A 15018-nucleotide genomic window follows, 5' to 3' on the forward strand; every position below is an offset into this window, starting at 1 on the left:
CTTGTATAAAATACATTTCACTTCTTTATACAGAGGAGGCCGGACTACTTACACTGTCTGTGCAGTTCTTCATAAACCATATTTTGGTGTATACTTGATCATAAATAATTTATGAGTATTATTAAGTCATTTTCTGGACGCTTACCTTGAACTTAGTTAGATCCATATAAACATAAGCAACTGGTATCAAATACATATCAGCCCAAAGGCATCATCCATATTCCAAAAGAAATCATTTAGTTGCTGTTAACCTGCTTAATTGTGGCTGTTCATATTTTATGTAACACTGTTCTGACAAAATTAATGGAAAAGGTAAAATAAATATGACAAGTGGAGTATGAATCTGATAAAACAATTTATTTGTATCTATTCTAAATTTATATAAATAAGTAAAGATAATTTATGGTTAAAACTTCATCTGAACTGTACATTGATATTCCTACTTACAAAGTCAGTCAAACAGACAAGAAAAGTGGTTCCAAAACAACTTGGTTTGTTCCAAAACCACTTAAAATGGCAGTCTGTATTACAGTTTATCCAACAGATAGAAAAGACAAAAATCTGTGTGAATCAGACACCAACTACAGAAGCAAATATTTACATCTTTTTATCAAAAATATCTATTAGCTTAAGTTGGATCACAATGTATCAAACAAAAATAAATGCAAGATCTATTACTTCCAAACACTGGATCCCAGTTTCATGTCTTTCATGACGAGAAGCAAATACAAGAAAACAAAAATGACACAAGAGCAAATATATCATCCTGACCTTAAAATAATGTGAAGATATAAAATCCTCAATAAAAATTTATTTCTACCAGTTTTCACAAAAAAGCTATTTAAAATAAGACACTTTTCAGAGTACTGTCTAATCCACACTTTAAAAAATTCTTAATATGAATTACCATAGTCAAAACAGATTTGTCGTATCAAAAAATAAGCCTAATTCAAAATTCAAATAAGTCGCAAAAATTTATGAGAAGATAGTGACGTACTGAAATTGATTTGCATTCATAATCAACTTCTTATGAGGGCACTGGGAAGTCAAATGAGAAGTTTTACTGTGTAGGCAATGAAAAGTACACTTAAAGTTCTTTTCTATAGCATATTTCATTTTGGCAACTGTCTTTAAAAAACAATCACATCAAAAATGTACAAAATAGTCCTCCATGGAGGATATTGCTGACAGAACACACAACAAAGAAAATGAATCAGTGCAATAAAAGTCTCATGAAATGATGAAAATGATCTTCATGCATCCTGGATTTCAAATGTCACCACACAACACCATTCACTTCAAATAACGCAAAGTGCACACAACTGTAGCAAATCGCCTGATGATATTCTTGTTTAAACTGTGTTAGAGAAAGGTTGATTAAATTAATGTACAACTTTGTACATTATGATTTAGTACATAATTATGAAAGCTACATTTCATTATAGTTTTATCACAAATTATCATGGATTCAGGTTTGACTCTTTCTTTAAGTCATCTGTAATTCCAGATTTGTCATCCTTCTCCACTTCACCTATAATTAAAAAATAAAACAAATGAACCTATAATAAAAACAGCACTGTCACATACATAAAGCTAGCTGTAGAGGAAGATGCTGCTACAAAGAATATGTAAAAAATTCAGAACACTTTTAGATTATCAGCAAAAGTTAAACTAACTTTCTTTTATAGAATATATTATTGCAGAAGTAACAGAGAGAGAATGTTAAAGTTTGTGTGTAGGTTTTTATGTAGCAAAACAACTTCAAATTCTACAACTGAATGATGTGTTTAGTCATTGTTACTATGATGGCAAAACATGCCATACACCCTCATTATTTGTACATTTATGCAACACCTTAAAAGTATTTTCTTTATGGTACGATTAAAGTCTATAAACCTGAAAATTTTAGTTTCACATTCTGGAAGCAGGCACCTGGCTATTGACGATATGAAGAAAGAAAATTACTGTACACAGGTCCTCTGAGCAGAAGAAACAGATGTGTGAAAAATGCCGAATATCATCATAGTTCAGCTAATCACACTCACTCACTCACTTAGGCTCTTTGCCAATGTTATGTTTGGACTGAGTTGTGGCCTCAGCTCAGATGAGTGGAAAGGATGCAGGAGAGGAAACAAACAGGGGTAGATGGGGAGAGGGATAACTGTGCATCAATTACACACCACCACCTTGTTTTCAGTTGTGCTGTGATAAGAAAAATATACTTCCTGCAGTCCTTTCTAACTCTTTTAAAGTGTTACAATGCTCACTCAAACAACATTTTGGTCCAATATACGAATCACACTTGCCTTCTACTCCTTGCCTTATAGATTATGTGCATGACCTGTCATATTCGGCCCTTCACCATCTATCCTGGTCCTGCCACCAGCACCTCAGAGGGAGAGCTACTTTCAAAACAGTCATAATCCGACTTTGCTGTAACAAATGCTTGTCCATGAAGAAAACACCCCTGTTGTGGTCTTCAGTCTGAAGACTGGTATGATGCAGCTCCCCATGCTACTCTATCCTGTGCAAGCCTCCTCATCTCCAAGTGACTACTGAAACCTAAATCCTTTTTAATCTGCGTAGTGAATTCATCTCTTGATCTCCCACAACAACTTTTACCACCTACACTTCTCTCCAATACTAAATTGGTGATCCCTTGATGTTTCAGAATTAACTATCAACTGATACCTTCTTTTAGTCATGAGGTGCCATAAACTTCTTTTCTCCCGAATTATATTCAGCGACTCCTCATCTGTTCAGCAACACTATATACCAAAAGCTTCTTTGCTCTCTTCTCTGAACTGTTTATCATTATGTTTCACCTCCTTACAAGGCTGCACTCCAAGAAAATAACTTCAGAGAAGACTTTAAATCTACATCTGATGCTGACAAATCTCTCTTCTTCAGATACTTTTTTCCTTCTCATACCAGTCCTCCCTGCTTCGGCCATCAACTGTTATTTTATTGCCCAAAAAGCAAAATTCATCTACTACTTTTGACATCTTGTTTCCTAATCTAATTTCCTCCAAATCACCTGATTTAAACTGCCTACATTCCATTACCATCTTTTTGCTTACATTCATCTTATATCCCCCTTTCAAGGTATTGTCCATTCCTTTCAACTGTTCTTTCAAATTCTTTGTCATCTCTGATAGAATTACAATGTCATGTACCTGAATTTTAATTCCATCACTAAATTTTTATTTTGTTTCCTTTACTGCTTGCTCAATCTGCAGACTGAATAATTTCGGGGAAAGGCTACAATCCTGTCTCCCTCCTTTCTCAAACAGTGCTTGCCCCCCTTTCGCACCCCTTGACTTTATAATTACCATCTGTTATCTGTACAGTTGTATATAGCCTTTTATTTCCTGTATTTTACCCCTGCTACCTTCAGAATTTCTAAGACTATATTCCAGTCAATGTGGTCAAAAGCTTTCTCCAAGTCTACAGATCCTTTACATGTAGCTTTGCTTTTCCTTAACCGATCTTCTAAGATAAGTATTAGGGTCAGTATTGAGTTGTGTGTTCCTACATTTCTCCAGAATCCAAATTGATCTTCAACCAGTTTTTTCCACTCTTCCATAAAGAACTTGTGTTAGTATTTTGCAACCAGAACTTATTAAACTCATTCTTCGGTAAAATTCACACCCATCAGCACCTACTTTCTTGGGAATTGAATTATTACATTCTTCTTTAAGTGTGAGGGTATTTAATCTGCTTCGCACATCTTGCATGCCAAGTGGAATACTTTTCTGACTGGCTTTCCAAAGGGTATCAGTATTTCTATGGGAATGTTGCTTCCTCCCAGGGCATTTTTTCGACTTGGATCTTTCAGTGGTCAATCAAATTCTTCTCACAGTATCACTTCTCCCATCCCATTTTCATCTATGACCTCTGCCCTTTTTATAATATTGTCTTGCACAGTCCCTCTATATACTCCTTCCACAATTCAGATTTCCTTTCTTTATTTAGTACTGGTTTTCCCTCTGAGCTCTTGATATTTATACAGCTGTTTCTAACAGGTCTTGTCTTTTTACCTATTTAATCCTCTGCTACCTCCACTATTTCATATCTCAAAGCTATCCATTTGTCTTCTACTGTATTTCTTTCCCCTTTTTCGACCAATCACTGTCTAATGCTCCCTTTGACACTCTCAACAACCTCTGGTTCTTTCACCTTATCCCATGTACTTACTTTCCTACCTTTTTGCTATTTCTTCAATTTTACAATTCATAGCCAATAAATTATGGTCAGAGTCCACATCTGCCCCTGGAAATGTCTTAAAAGTTTAAAATCTAATTCCGAAACCTTTGTTTAACCTTTATATGATCAATCTGAAGCTTTCTATTGTCTCCAAGTCTCTTCCACATATACAACCTTCTTTCACGATTCTCAATTACGCTCTGTGCAAGGTTGTACCAGGTAGCTTCCTCTTTCTTTCCTTTTCCCAAGCCCTTAGTCTCTTCATCATCACACTTAGTGATTTAGTTTTTGATAGCAAGGAATATTGTGGCTGCAGAGATTCATTGACAGATAAGTAAGGTGTATGGCCCCAAATCAATGCATGACAGAGAATTGCGTAAGTGGGTGAGCGCTTTCAAGGACAGACAGAAAATGTCCGAGATGCATCACGATCAGGCCGACCATCTGCAAATTCAGAACATATGGTCAAAGCCATGGAAGAAAATACTTGTAAAGACTGGCGATTCACAATTTCAACTTTCTCACTGAAATTTTCAAATGTGGGTAGAACAACTTTCAACAAACCGTCTCTAAAAAATTGCAATTTCGCAAATTGTATGCACGGTGGGTTCCCAGGCTTCTTATTGACAAACACAAAATGGATCTAATAGCCAGTGCTCTTGAGTTTTTGGATTGATAGCATAAGGAAGGTGATCAATTTTTAAAGTACAGTATCACAGGGGATGAGACATGAGTTTCTCACGTGACCCCAGTCTAAATGTCAGTAAGTGGAATGGCGTCACACAACATCACCAGCCCAAATTAAGGCAAATCAGACAACCTCAACACACAAGGTTATGGCAACTGTGTGTTTCGATAGACATGGAGTCTAGTTAGTCAAGTTTATGAAGCCAGGGACAACAATAAATGCAACCACTTACTGCACTGTCCTGACTGAACTTCAATGTGCAACACAGAATTAGTAATGTAGTCTTCTGAAGTCAACGCAGACCGCTTCTGCCATGCTCACCCAAAATCTTTTGGATTAGAACAGACTGCCCACCCATTGTACAGTCCAAACATGGTGCCAAGTGACTTTCCCTGGAGTTTCTCAGCATCAAGTGCTTTGCAGAAGACAATGAGATGAAAGAAGTAGTTAAAGACAGGTTATCTATACAGGAAGCAGATGTCTATGACTTAGAGAAAAAAATGCTTATAGAAATTCATCACAAATGTTTAAACAAATGTGGAAACTATGTAGAAAAATAGCGAAACATATAAGGATGTAAATAAAATCAGTTTTTTGAAAAAGTTGTTTTACAAGAACCTTACTTTGTGAACAATCCCTATATATTACACTGTAGGAAATACTGCAACCAGCCACAAGTTTTTTGAAATAATTTTATTGTACCTTTACTTGTTTCAGGCCTGAGCCCATTGTCAAATGATAGCATTGACTTCCTTACAAGTTTTACATTTGTGTCCTAAAATGTAACCAAGTTTCTGTGATAACTTAGTTTTGCACTTGTATATGCTCTATACATCGTACTTACTTTATGAAAATCAAACCTCTGTCTTATAATATGCAAAGGATTGCTTTTCATCAAGTAAATACAATGTACACAGCATATGTAACTGTAAAACAATGCAATCACAAAAGCTTTGTTGTATTTTAGCACGCAAATGGTAAACCTTTTACACCAAAGAAATAACATTTATTCTAGTAGCAAGATTAGTCAAATTTATAACAATTTCTGTGACAACACTGTTCACACATTCAGAACAATCTTAACATCACTCACTCAGTATTCAAACAAAATTTGGGAAAGTCAAACAATGAAAAATCCTCGACTGAATGTAACAATATTATCAAAAGAATAGCTGCTACTCACCACGAAGCGGAGTGCAGATAGGCACATCTGGGAAAGGAAGGACTATGTAAATGTGGAAAGAAATCGCTATACTTCTGTTAAAATTACTTTATGACTGACATTTCAGTGAGTCAAGGGGTAGGGATGGAGCATTAGCCTATCACAGCTGTTCCTAGAGCTCCAATATGCTTTCTCTTCTCCCTGCTCCGCAGACAAATGTCTTGGTTTGGAGGGGAACAGGCAGGGCAGGCCACGTGTGTGGGAGGGGAAGTAGCACATAATAAGCAGCGAATTTTTGCATGCCGCATTGGCCCAATATAAAACTATTTTTATGAAAATAAGGCCAAACTATATCTACTGCACCCCCCCCCCTTTTTTTTTCAACCTCCGATCACTTAGTACAGGAGCTACGCAAGCAGCAGAAAGTGGACATGCACTGTAGGCTACTGCGCAACTCTCGCACTACACACTCCGCCATTGCTGACCTCAAGGCATCAGTCTGCGTTGCACTACAGCTACGTAAACATGGCTGCCATCATTGTGGCTCCTGCCAAGTGTGAATTATGAAGTGTAATTCCATTTCTGCAAGCAGAAGGGAATAGAGCAGCAGAAATTCATCGAACAATGAGCCGAGTGTATGATGATAACTTCATGACTAATCGTGTTGAACATGAATGGTGCCAAAAGTTTAAAGATGGGTGAAATTATGTGCATGATGAAGGGGGCCAAGGACGCAAGTCTGTCGTTACAGCCGAACTTGTTGAATGAGTTGACAGAGTGGTTAGAGAACATTGTAGGTACACCATAACTGCTTTGTCTATGGAAATTCCAGAAGTTTCAAGATCTGTCGTACACTCTATCGTAACCAAACATTTAGGCCACAAATACGTTTCAGCTTGTCGGATTCCAAAAATGTTGACGGACGCCCACAAGTCACTGAATGGCACCAGCTCTGAATTTCCTTGACCATTATCATGATGAAGGAGAGAACTTTTTGAAATCAATTGTTACTGGAGGTGAAACTTGGATCCAATACGACACACCGGGAACAAAACTACAATCACAACAAAGGCTGCATCCAAATTCACCAAACAAACCAAAAAAAAATCAAACATTCAACAACAAAAAGGTTATGGCTACCATGTTTAGGACCTAAAAGGTGTGTTGCTTGTAGAGTTTATGCAGCCCAGAGCCACTATCAATACCGTTGCTTATTGTGAAACTTTACGACATTTGTGGAGGGCCATTCAAAACCTGAAGAGGAATGCTGACTCCAGGAACTGTGTTGACCCATGACAACGCTCATCCAAACACTGCTGGCACAATCCAATGGCTCCTTGAACAATTTCAACGGGACATTTTCTATCATCCACTGTACAGTCTGGACATGGCACCCAGCAACTTTCACCTTTTCCCTGAACTGAAGACGTGGCTAGGAGGGCAGCACTTTCAAACCAACGAAGATCTTAAAAACAATGTCAATGCTCATTTGATATCATTGGCGCCAACATTTTTTGAAGAGGGTACTGCAAAGCTTGTTCACAGGTGCGATAAATGTCTCAATCTTTTCGGTTATTATTCTGAAAGTAACCATAGTGAACAAAACTTCTGGTAATAAAATAATTGTTTTCTATGAACTTGTCTTTTATTTATTGCCTACCGGAGGTTTAAAAAATGGCTGTCTTATCATATCATTAACTTGCCACTTGACGTTAGGGATCATAGTTATTACGATGTTTTGAAATTAAGAAACCTACAGCAGTTAATTCAGAGAACTCTGAGTAAAAAGTGTGGTTACTTAATGTTCTATGTTCACTGGACTCCAGTTCACGTGTTGCTGTACACAAAATGCAGTCGTAATACCAAAATTGCTTTTCAACACTGAGTCCCAGATCTGAATAAAGCTCCTCTGGCAGCCACGCTATGAGTGACCCATGCCGAAGTTGTGCACTGTTTATACTCCTATCATTGTTCTCATGACTTCTTTTCAAGTTCGTAGTGCTATGAACTGGCCTCTGCATGGTGCTGCCATTGTGTGGATGATTCTGAAACTATTTTGTCATTCTCATGGTCAATCCTCATTTGATCAAAACTATTGCATTGACAACTGTCGCTGTAGTTTCTGCAGGTTTCTCACTGTGCTAACAGTGTGCCGTCCAATAAATATTTCAAAGTTTTTGACCAGTACTGAAGTCAAGAAGCTACTGAATGATCTATTTGAAGACTCTGTTTATGAAGGGGACTTTTTGAAAAGAAATACAGTGATTTTGCTTCTGAATCAGAATCAGTTATGAAAACAATATTATTTCATAATCAACATTCCACTGTTGTACAGAATTTTGCTTGAGAAATCTACTACATTAACTACATTTCTATTGTGTTTTCTGGTGAAATTCCACCTCTAACAGTGAATAATACATTGATACCAAAATAAATAAATAAATAAATAAATGTAGAGTAATGAAATTTCAGGAATACATCTGTCCAGGTAAAATATTTAAGTGATTAACACTGCACGATCACAGGTTAATGTAAGCACAACATAAGCCATTGCAAATGTGAAATGCTAGTAAATAAACAACTGGTGTAACATGTATTCACTGTGTTGCACAGTTGCCAGATGTCAGTTTGTGGGATTGAGTTCGATGCCTGTTGCACTTGGTCAGTCAATACAGGGATGGTTAATACTGTTTGTGGATGACGCTGAGGTTGTCCAATGACGTCCCGTATATGCTTGTTTGGAGGAAACTCTGGTGATCGAGCAGGGCAAGGCAACATGTCAACACTCTTCAAGGCTTGTTGGTTTACATCATCAGTATGTGTATGAGCATTATCCTGTTGGAAAACACTCCCTGTAATGCTGTTCATGAATGGCAGCACAACAGGTCAAATCACCAGACTGACATACAAATTTTCAGTTATGGTGCATCGAATAATCACAGAAGTGTTCCTGCCATCATACGAAATCATACCCCACACCTTAAGTCAAGGTGTATGTTCAGTGTACCTAGCATGCAGACAGCTTGGCTGCAGGCTCTTAACTGGCCTCCTAACCAACACATGGCCATCACTGGCACCAAGGTAGAACCACCTTTCATCAGAGAACACAACAGATCTCCACCCTTCCAATGAGCTCTCACTTTACACCACTGAAGTCACACAAATGGCAGTGGTTTGGGGTCAGTGTAATGCATGGTAAAGGGCACCTGATTCAGAGCTGTCCTTGCCATAACCAGTTTGTAACAGTTCTTTGAATCACTGCACTGTCAATTCCTGCTCAAATTGCCGCTGCACATGCAGTACGACATGCCAGAGCCATATGTCGAACATTATGGTGTTTCCCTCCCGGTGGTGTCTTGTGACCATCAGGAGCCAAGTCTTCTTGCAACTACATAGTCTCATGATCACTGCTGCTAGCAATCATGTTAAGAGTGGTTACATTCCTGCTAAGTCTTTCTGCAATATCACAGGAGGAACATCCAGCAAGTGACGATGAATATAGTCCTCAGGTTTTATGAAATGGATTGAAATAGCTTCTCTCAACAGGGTGGAAGACGTATCTATCTCTCACACCGAGTAATAAACAGTAATCATACTTTTCTTAGAATTCCCTGCAAGGTGTCACAATGTCTTGTAATGAGTCTTACTACACCCAGCTCCAAATATATGTTAATTACTAATGAGAGTATTAAAATTTCCATTATTTTGCATATCATTGACTTTATGTCTGCCACTTCTCAATGGGATTATAGTGGAAACTTCCCACATACAACTGTAAATTTGCTGGTTTTATTCATTAAGTACAGCAACTCTTGCCACAATATTTTCTAGTCTTCTTAAATAATATAAAATGTTCACCTTCAAAATCGAAAAAGATATAGGAAATGTTGGAAATATGAGGAACAATAACTGTGTACAGACATATTTACCCGTTATGGAAATGTAATTCTACTAGCAGAATTTAAAATTTATATACAGTTTATACACAAGTCACGATCTGGTACCATTAGCCACAATGCACTAATTCAATTGAAGGAGGCTGGGGGATGGAACAGATTATGACCTTGAGGTTGAAACCACTCAATCATGTACTATAAGTGGGCTATGGAAAACACTGAAAATCTAAATCTAAATGACTAACTAGGGAAAAACATATCTAAAAACAAAGATGATGTAACTTACCAAACGAAAGCGTTGGTATGGTATGTTGATACACTAACAAACACACACACACACACACACACACACACACACACACACACAAAATTCAAGCTTTCGCAACCCATGGTTGCTTCATCAGGAAAGAGGGAAGGGGAGGGAAAGACGAAAGGATATGGGTTTTAAAGGAGAGGGTAAGGAGTCATTCCAATCCCGGGAGCGAAAAGACTTACCTTAGGGGGAAAAAGGGACAGGTATACACTTGCGCGCACACACACACACATGTCCATATACGTGTGTGTGTGTGTGTGTGTGTGTGTGTGTGTGTGTGTGTGTGTGTCTGTCTATCAACATACCAACGCTTTTGTTTGGTAAGTTACATCATCTTTGTTTTTAGATATATTTTTCCCACGTGGAATGTTTCCCTCTATTATATTCATATGACTAACTAGGGAGTTTAATTCTCTCTTTTTTTTTAAAAAAAAAAGAAAAAATAGTTTAATTTCCCATCACTGACAAGATAAGCATAGTGTCTTACCAAAAATGAATACAATCTATAATAGGGACAACACTGACAGGAACTTTCTCGATAGAATAAAAGTCCATCAATCAAATAATACATACGTAAAGAAAACAATGTTACAAGTTAAAGAAAGAAGACAGAACAAACCTCCTGTTGCAAATTATGTCTTTAGCGTCAATTGGGGTAAATTCCAAAGAAAAGTGTCATGGGTTGAACCCAGATAACTGACAGTAAAGTATAGTAAGTACAATGAACAACAGTAACTATAATCAGACAGTGAACATGGTGACAAACAACTGTGGTTAAAGGAACAAGGCACTGCCTATAGCGATTATTATAAATAAAAAAAAAAAACTATTACATTGACTGTAGTTAATCGCCATTTGTATCTTCATACTGTTGTAGGCCTATTGCGATTCTAAAGCATTAGACAAGTTACCTCTGGCACTTTCAGAAATTATGGTAATCAACATTGTAGTGGACTGCATGCACACTGAAATCCACATTACTGGGTACTATCTCAATGTTAAAGCAGACGGAGGTATACATCCAGTTTGGTGCAAAGAGCATCCACTATGGGTGCTCTCCTCCATGTCAAAAGATGAATACAAATTGTTGGATGACCAACGGTGTCAGCAAACTCAAGAGACAACAAAGGCAAAGGACTACACCACATGGCACAAGGAAATGATTATCTGACCATGTGATACCTTCAGTTTGTGCCTATCTGCAACTCGGCATCTGTGCTATATGGTGAGTAGCAACTATCCTTTTCCTAATACTGTCACTATTCAATCATGGATTTTCCACTGTTTGTTATATGGGGAAGTTGTGTGATTAGAGTAGTGAGAGTCTCTGTGGAGGGTTTAATGAGGCAGCAGGGACCACAAACTGCAACAAGCAAACTATAGTACTCCTCTCTAACATATCGTACACTGACACAGACTGCCATTACTCTTGAAATATGTATGTTGTAAATAGAAACACAAGGTTCACTTTTAAATCATTAGTTCAAATTCCACCAGAAGCTTCTTAAATTCATTTAGGCTGCATGGCAGTATAGCTACTATGTGAATAGTTGATGAAAAGCTCTTGGGTTTCAAGCTGGGTGGCTATGTTAAAATAATGCAATATTTTGATGACTGTCACACTCATCATCTTCTGGTGAAGAGTAATGATATTGTGGATATTGTAATAGTTATACCAGCAGTGCACCCCTTCCACCTAGCTGCAGGCAACCGGGTACTCTCTGGCCCATGAGCAGGGAGGTGGACTAATTGCAGTGTGGGGATAGTAGATGCACCAGAGGCTGTGCTCGAATCTCAATTTGGAAATTCTGGAAGTATCTCACATGTCCAACAGTGCTGGGCATGCTCTCATCATATCACCACTAGTGCAGGATTACATGCTGCTGATTTAAATTGCTAAACTTCGTCCCCACTGACCAGGTTTCCATGCCTCCTTGTTTCTATTGATTCCTTTATAATGTTGTCCAGTAGCTGGTGGCTTGGCATAGCACCTAAAAGTCAAATGTCTTGCCTTTTTTTATGGTAAGCCCTGCCATCACCAATTTCTCTCCGAGTCGCTGCAGTACATGCCTCACATACCCTCACAGCACTTCGAGATACAGCACCGCGTTTGTCCGATGTATTAGAGCTACATTCACAAGAGAGGCTGTATACCCAAGGTACATTTAGTCTTAGTGGGTCTTTTGTAGAGCCAAGGCACTCTTTCAACTTAAGAAGTTGTCAGAAGACTATTTTTTATGCTGTATTTCTCAAGCAGCCTCACAATTTTGTCCAAGAGTGGCCCCAAGTACAGAAAGAAAGTTAGTCCCTTGTCTTCTTCCTCTTCTTCCCAGTTTGTTGCATCTTTCTTCTTGAATGCATTATTAATCTGTGCTTCACTGTACCCATTTTAATGACCACTTCCTTTGGGTGTTTTAGTTCAGGTATGAGGCTTTCCTAGTTGCAGATGAGGTGTGTCCTATGTACCGGAGTGGCTACCACTGTCTGCCATAGCACTGGACAGTGGCAGTTCATTGCATGCAAGTACAGTTCTGTGCAGTTCGTATTCCTATACACTGCAGGACCCACCGTACCACATGCCTTCTTTTTCAGGCCCAACGAAGGGAGACAACCATTCTCCTTTATTTACAAACAGAATGCATTGTTCTGATGGTTACTGTTATGGTAGTCCAGAAATTAATCCTACACCTATTTAAAGCTTTCCCGGCGTACTGATTGTTCCATAAAAACACGGGAGAACTGCCGGATATCAGTAACTTCCTGCCACGATATTTCGGCGCAGAGTCTTCTGGTCATCTTCAGGTGAATGCCACTGTAGTAGTAGTAGTAGTAGTAGTACTACTACTACTACTACTACTACTACTACTACTACAGTACTACTACTACTACTACAGTGGCATTCACCTGAAGATGGCCAGAAGACTCTGCGCCGAAATATCGTGGCAGGAAGTTACTGATATCCGGTAGTTCTCCCGTGTTTTTATGAAACAATCCTACACCTGTCTGCCATGCTCTCACACCACAATAGTATCGTCGACATAGTGAAAGTAGTGCTTGGGTTTTTGGCGAGCAGTTTGAAAGGCCATCTCCTCCAAGTGTTCCATGTAGATTTACAATCTCAAGAACCTGTGGGAAGTCCACAGCCACTCCATCCTTCTCTTCATAAAAACTTCCATTGTATCTTAAGCAGGTAGTCAGTACATGTTCAAAAAGTTTATCTGTGGCTCAAAACGTTGAGTAAGGATCACCAAGGAGGTTTGAAGAGGTCCTTTTGTGAATAGTGACATAATGTCTAAGCTCATGAGCAGATCATCTCTTTGTAGTTACATGTCCTCAAATACTTTCATGGAATCAGCAGAGTTCTTCTGGTGGTGACTCGTGTGTCCCACAATGGGTTTAGTAGCATCGCCATATATTTGGCCAGTCCATAATCACGCAAGTTAATGGTGTTGAGTATTGGCTGCAAAGGAAACCTCTCCTTGTAAATTCTGGGAAGTTCACAAAGGCACTGTGGTGTCACTAGTGCCCTCGAATACAGTCACTTGCTCACTTTCTCTGGCAGATCTGAGCTCTTAAATAGAACCACAGTTTATCCCGTCATTGTCAAGGTTAAATCCTTCTGGAGTTTCTTGTGGGCCAGGTCCTTAATTACCATCTGAATGGTAATACTTTCATCTCTGTCAAGTTAGGGGACTTGTGTGAGTATTCCCTGCAGAAAGTCCCTAAAATTAGTTTCCATTACATCAAATTTACTTTTACACTCTAACTTCATTGTACACATTTTCATTTCTGTGGAAATAGGGGTGTTTTAAAATTTGGAAACAGTCAGGTTCGATTCACATTATCAGACTGCTACAGTCGTACTTTGTACTCAATAACTTCTTCTGTTCTCTGGTAGTCTGGAGGTGACAATAAGCTCTACTGTAGTTGCACTTGCAAGCAACTGTGCTCATACCAAATCCAAATCACAGGCTTTTGGGTGGAGAATCTTTCTTGCATATCACTTACCCACTCATAGGAACATTTCATTTAGTTTGCGTATGTAACTGCAACGTTCTGCAAGTGGATCTACAGCTTTTTGGCAGTAACAGCTTTCATGCACAGCTGTACAACTGCCATTTAAATATGTAAGTTTATCTCTGTTTTTTTAAAGAAATACAGTGGCATGATGAAAAACTTACTGGAGCCTATTTTTAGGCTCTCTGAGCACTATGGGCCTTAACTTCTGAGGTCATCAGTCCCTATTTTTAGGACCATAACTTCACTGCACTAATAATAGTGCACCCTTTGACATTACACGAAAGACAATGGAATCTTCTATTGCCACCTTCCACTTGTCAATAAAATAAAGTCTGAAATCATCCAACATAATCCAGATATTTATTTTTTATGGAGCTCGTGGGGAAGTTACAGCAAGGATCTCTCTTGTCCTTTGAGTCAAGTACATCGTCTGTCCACTTCTGTCTTTCAGACTGTGTGTGCGGTACTTATCCCCATATCCCACATTGTTGCCAATTTTGTCATTAACTGCCAGTCAGTTAAGCTCCTAGACTACTTCAGCACCTTCACAATAGCAAACTAAACCAACTCAACTCATCACATCATCTTAATTGCTTGGTCAATTTGAAACCATGCCCATCTAGTATAACACTTCATAGCTTACAAGTTATCATTAACATGGCACATTACTAGAACAGCATATTCAAAAATGATTCTCCTGTTCCACATATGTTAATGCGCAACGAAAGGTCAA

The 15018-nt window shown here is 38.4% G+C and overlaps 1 protein-coding gene across 2 annotated transcripts in view; it reads right to left on the minus strand.

Moving 5' to 3' along the window:
• Positions 1-342: 342 nt before the first annotated feature.
• Positions 343-15018, minus strand: part of LOC126174782 (histone deacetylase HDAC1) — a 158481-nt gene continuing 143805 nt past the window's right edge. Inside the window, exon 10 of one of the 2 annotated variants that reach the window (XM_049921132.1) lies at positions 343-1357. In XM_049921132.1, the coding sequence (XP_049777089.1) occupies positions 1353-1357 (5 nt within the window). In that variant the 3' untranslated portion in view covers positions 343-1352. Of the gene's footprint in view, positions 1532-15018 lie in introns of both variants that reach the window. The other variant, XM_049921131.1, reaches the window with a different exon arrangement.

The sequence above is a fragment of the Schistocerca cancellata genome, chromosome 3 (assembly GCF_023864275.1).
Source record: "Schistocerca cancellata isolate TAMUIC-IGC-003103 chromosome 3, iqSchCanc2.1, whole genome shotgun sequence".
Classification (NCBI taxonomy): Eukaryota; Metazoa; Arthropoda; class Insecta; order Orthoptera; family Acrididae; genus Schistocerca; species Schistocerca cancellata.